At 72.4% G+C, this 5000-nt stretch overlaps 2 protein-coding genes across 3 annotated transcripts in view; both read left to right on the forward strand.

Annotated features, from left to right (window-relative positions):
• LOC127464686 (collagen alpha-1(III) chain-like) overlaps nt 1–2030 on the forward strand; it is a 5592-nt gene extending 3562 nt beyond the window's left edge. Inside the window, exons 4-5 of the mRNA XM_051775161.1 lie at nt 73–210; nt 264–2030. Of these exons, the coding sequence (XP_051631121.1) occupies nt 73–210; nt 264–2030 (1905 nt within the window). The remainder of the gene's footprint in view (nt 1–72; nt 211–263) is intronic.
• An 855-nt stretch (nt 2031–2885) lies between these two features.
• The window catches only part of LOC127464689 (adhesive plaque matrix protein-like), a 2185-nt gene continuing 70 nt past the window's right edge, over nt 2886–5000 (forward strand). Inside the window, exons 1-3 of one of the 2 annotated variants that reach the window (XM_051775164.1) lie at nt 2886–3416; nt 3859–3884; nt 3937–5000. The exon at nt 3937–5000 is cut by the window's right edge and continues 70 nt beyond it. In XM_051775164.1, the coding sequence (XP_051631124.1) occupies nt 2886–3416; nt 3859–3884; nt 3937–4690 (1311 nt within the window). In that variant the 3' untranslated portion in view covers nt 4691–5000. Of the gene's footprint in view, nt 3495–3858 lie in introns of both variants that reach the window. The other variant, XM_051775165.1, reaches the window with a different exon arrangement.

Consider the following 5000-nt stretch of genomic DNA (forward strand, 5'->3'; position numbering starts at 1 on the left):
CTTCCCCCGAGCCTTTTCTCTCCCCTTTTTCTCTCTCTCGTCTTTCTCTCTGGCTCGCCGTCGCGGCTCCAGCCGCACCGCCGCCCGGCGCTGCTCGCGGCCGGCACCCACGGGCGCCACCCGGAGCCGGGCCGGCACCGGCACCTCGCCTGTTCCCAAGGACACCTGAAAGGCTCGCGGGGCCGCGCGGCCGTCACAAAGCCCGGCACGGTAAAGAAGCCCCTCCCCGGCGGGAGGGGCGACACCTCGTCTGCCACGGGAAGCCCACGGGCAAAGGAGACCGCCCGGCCCGAACACCGGCCTCCGCCGCGCCACTCGGCCGGCCACGGAGGAGCGCCGGCCCGCCGGGGGCCCTCTCCCACGCCTCCCGAAAAGCCTCATCCATCGTCGCTCGGGGAACGGCCCCACGGCCACTCTCGCTCAGCCTGCCAACCCCGCGGAGGACGGCCCGTGCCGCCCGAGGCCGCCGACGCCGGCGGCCCGCACGCGGTATACTTTCTCCACGGCTCTCCCGGCCCGGCAGGAGGCGGGTGCCGCCGGACGCCCGGCTCCGGACAACCCGCGCTTCCGGCCCTGCCGGGCCCACGGCCGCCTCCGCAGAGCGGTGCCACCGGCTCGGAGGCGTGGGCCGCGGACGGCCCCCGCTCGCCCCGGCGGCACCTCCGGCGTGCGAAAACGCCACCGACCGCACCGCGGGGCCACCGGCTTTCGCCCGCCTCGCGGCCGTCGGCTTCCCCCGGAAAGGCCGGGGGACGGCGACGGGGAGAAAAACCAAAAGGTCCCCGAAAAAAGCACGCGCGCCTCTCACTCGCCGTGCTAGCCACGGCCGCCCGGGGTTCGGGGCGGGGCCCGCGCCCCTCGCTCCCCTCTCCCTGCCCACGGGCTCGCGCCTCGGCGGCCGCCGGCCACTGCCGGGCCGCCTTCGCGCTCTCTCTTTCTCTCTCTTCTTCCCCGGCGCGCTCAGCGTGCTGCGGCTTAAGGCCGCCAGAAGAAAAAAAAAAAAAAATAAAGGGCCGGGAGGGCGCCCCCACTTCGCCCGCAACCCGGCCCCCGGGCGGCAGACCTCCGCGGAACCCAGCCCTCCGGCAGCCAGGTCGGCGGGGCAGGCCCGACCGCACGGGCCGCCCGGCCGCCGTGGCTCTGGTGCCGGCCGGAGAGGAGGAAGGGGCGAGGCGCCGCCGCCTCGCCCGCCAACGGCCATCGTGCGTCTCTCTCCGGGGCTCCGGGCAACTCTGTCGGGTTCTCGCTCTGCCGGCGCGGCCGCCGGCCACACCCTGGCCGGCTGGCGCCGCCGCCTTCGGCCCGCTGGGCGGGTCCCCGGCTTAGGGCCGAGGAAGGGGGGACGAACAAAAGAGGCGAGGCGCGCCCAGGGAAGCGCCGCCTCGCCCGACAACGGGCAGTCCCGTCACCGAGCCCCTCCGGCAACCGACCGGGCCCAGGCAAGGCCGCACGCCCACCGCCAGTCCCCGGCACGCCGCCGGCACCGCTGCCGCCGTCAGCCGAGGACAGGGCGCCGCCACCCAGGCCCGGACCATCTTCGGGGCTCTCGGGAGGCGGCCGGGCAAAAGAAGCCCACGCGGGCTCCACCCTTCCAGCCCCGGCCGCCAACTGCCCGCAACAATGCCCGCCGCCACCGCACGACGGGCGCCGGCTTAGGGCCGGCGCATGGGAAGGACGAGACGACGCCGCCTCGCCGCCCTCGCACACCACCGCCTTCGCCCGGGGCCCTCGGGGAGCCGGCAGCCGCCACCGGCTCGGGCTGGACGCTGCTGGGCCCCCGCGGGCCCCCCTCGGCCGTCCCAGTCCCGCAACTCCCTTGGCTGCGCTTTCGCGCTCGGCTCTCGTCTTCCTTTCCCGTCATCGGACCCGCCCCAGGAAGCCGGCCGAGTGCCCCGCGGCTTTCTCGCCGGCCTTCCTGCCGCTCGTGGGGTTGGCCGGCCCGTGGCACGCGCCGAAGGCCGCGCTCGGCAGCAGACGCGGAAGAAAAGGGGCCCTCGGAACCCGCGCTGCTAGACAACCCCTGCCCATAGTACGGACAGACGCGTCCTGGCCCGGCCGGGTCGCCAAAGCGGCTCGAGGCTCCTCAGCGGGGAGGCGCGCGAGAGCAGGCCGCCTCTCACCTCGACCTAACTGGAGGCGGCGCCCGACAGCGACCCCTTGGCCGACTTCCGGGGCCGGCCGCGACAACACGTCTACCCCGAAAATGCCGCCAGGCGCCTAAGTCCCGCCGGAGCCGGGTAGACCTGGTGGCCCGGAGCCGGGACGCCGGCGGGGCGCAGGCCGGCGTCTGCGGCCGCGGCGGCCGGATCGGCCGGTCCCGGAACCGGGTAGACCTGATGCTCGCCAGCCCCGGAACCGGGTAGACCTGATGCTCGCCAGCATCCGGCGGGGCACGAGGCCGCTCGGCCCCGCTCGACTGGGGAAACGGGTCGACCCCAAAAACCGGGACAACAGGTCTACCCGCCGAGCACGGACAACAGGTCTACCCGCCGGGCTCGGACACCAGGTCTACCCGCCGGGCTCGGACAAAAGGTCTACCCGCCGGGTCCCGACAAAAGGTCTACCCGCCGGGCTCGGACACCAGGTCTACCCGCCCGACTCGGACACCAGGTCTACCCGCCGAGCACGGAACACCGGTCTACCCGCCGGGCTCGGACAGCAGGTCTACCCACCGGGTTCGGACAACAGGTCTACCCGCACGGCACGGAACACCGGTCTACCCGCCGGGTTCGGACACCAGGCCTACCCGCCCGAGTCGGACACCAGGTCTACCCGCACGGCACGGACAACACGTCTACCCGCCGGGTTTAGGCAACAGGTCTACCCACCCGGCTCGCGCACAGGGTCTACCCGCCCGACTCGGACACCAGGTCTACCCGCCCAGCATGGACAACAGGTCTACCCGCCGGGCTCGGGCACCAGGTCTACCCGCCCGGCTCGGACACCAGGTCTACCCGCCGAGCTCGGACAACAGGTCTTCCCACCGGGCTCGGACACCAGGTCTACCCGCCGGGCTCGGACAAAAGGTCTACCCGCCCGGTTCGGACACCAGGTCTACCCGCCGGGCTCGGACAAAAGGTCTACCCGCCCGGTTCGGACACCAGGTCTACCCGCCGGGCTCGGACACCAGGTCTACCCGCCCAGCATGGACACCAGGTCTACCCGCCGGGCTCGGACACCAGGTCTACCCGCCCGACTCGGACACCAGGTCTACCCGCCGGGCACGGACAACAGGTCTACCCGCCGGGCTCGGACAAAAGGTCTACCCGCCGGGCTCGGACAAAAGGTCTACCCGCCCGACTCGGACACCAGGTCTACCCGCCCAGCATGGACAACAGGTCTACCCGCCGGGCTCGGACACCAGGTCTACCCGCCCGGCTCGGACAACAGGTCTACCCGCCGAGCTCGGACAAAAGGTCTACCCGCCCAGCTCGGACAACAGGTCTACCCGCCGGGCTCGGACAAAAGGTCTACCCGCCGGGCTCGGACACCAGGTCTACCCGCCCGGCTCGGACACCAGGTCTACCCGCCGAGCTCGGACAACAGGTCTTCCCGCCGGGCTCGGACACCAGGTCTACCCGCCGGGCTCGGACAAAAGGTCTACCCGCCCGGTTCGGACACCAGGTCTACCCGCCGGGCTCGGACAAAAGGTCTACCCGCCCGGTTCGGACACCAGGTCTACCCGCCGGGCTCGGACACCAGGTCTACCCGCCCAGCATGGACACCAGGTCTACCCGCCGGGCTCGGACACCAGGTCTACCCGCCCGACTCGGACACCAGCTCTACCCGCCGGGCACGGACAACAGGTCTACCCGCCGGGCTCGGACAAAAGGTCTACCCGCCCGACTCGGACACCAGGTCTACCCGCCCGGCTCGGACAACAGGTCTACCCGCCGAGCTCGGACAAAAGGTCTACCCGCCCAGCTCGGACAACAGGTCTACCCGCCGGGCTCGGACAAAAGGTCTACCCGCCGGGCTCGGACACCAGGTCTACCCGCCGGGCTCGGACACCAGGTCTACCCGCCGGGCTCGGACAAAAGGTCTACCCGCCCAGCTCGGACACCAGGTCTACCAGCCCGACTCGGACACCAGGTCTACCCGCCGGGCACGGACAACAGGTCTACCCGCCGGGCTCGGACAAAAGGTCTACCCGCCGGAGTCGGACACCACGTCTACCCGTCGGGCTCGGAACGCAACTCTACCCGCCGGCACCCCCGCCGCCGAGCCCAGTCGGCCGCCGCCCTGCCACCTTAAGAGAGTCCCAGCTACTCCCCCTTTTTACCCACGCCGCAGACAACGCCCTTTCTTTCCCACTCGGAGCCCCGGGCAGAAACGGTGGCGCCTCGGCGTCCGCCGAGGGCCTCGGCTAAGCGCTTGGAACCCGCTCGAGCCGCCCGACTCGGAGAGCGCGTCGAGCCGACGAGCCCGGAAAACAGGTCTACCCGCTGCCCCGGGACACCGGCTCTACCCGCCGGCTTCGGACGAGGGCTCTACCCGCTGGGCACGGACGGCGACTCTACCCGCTGCGCACCTCTGCGGCCGAGCCGAGGCGGCGGCAGCCCTGCCACCCAGGCAGAGGCCCAGTTACTCCCCCCGTTTCCCCGCCCCGCAGAGAACGTCTCTTCTTTCACCCTCGGGGCAGGGGAAAGGCTGCTACGCTCGGAGCGCCGGGCAGAAACCGCAGCGCTAAGCCCCGAGACCGGCTCTAGCCGCTAGGCTCGGACACCGGCTCTTCCCGGCGGCGCCGAGGCGGCCGAGCCCGGTCGGCCGCAGCCGCGCCGCCTAAAGAGAATCCCAGTTACTCCCCCCGCTTCCCCGCCCCGCAGAGAGCGTCTCTTCTTTCACCCTCGGGGCAGGGGAAAGGCTGCTACGCTCGGAGCGCCGGCCAGAAACCGCAGCGCTAAGCCCCGAGACCGGCTCTAGCCGCTAGGCTCGGACACCGGCTCTTCCCGGCGGCGCCGAGGCGGCCGAGCCCGGTCGGCCGCAGCCGCGCCGCCTAA

Source organism: Manacus candei, unplaced genomic scaffold (assembly GCF_025592945.1).
Source record: "Manacus candei isolate 608988 ecotype Guabito, Panama unplaced genomic scaffold, ASM2559294v1 h1tg000258c, whole genome shotgun sequence".
Lineage (NCBI taxonomy): Eukaryota > Metazoa > Chordata > Aves > Passeriformes > Pipridae > Manacus > Manacus candei.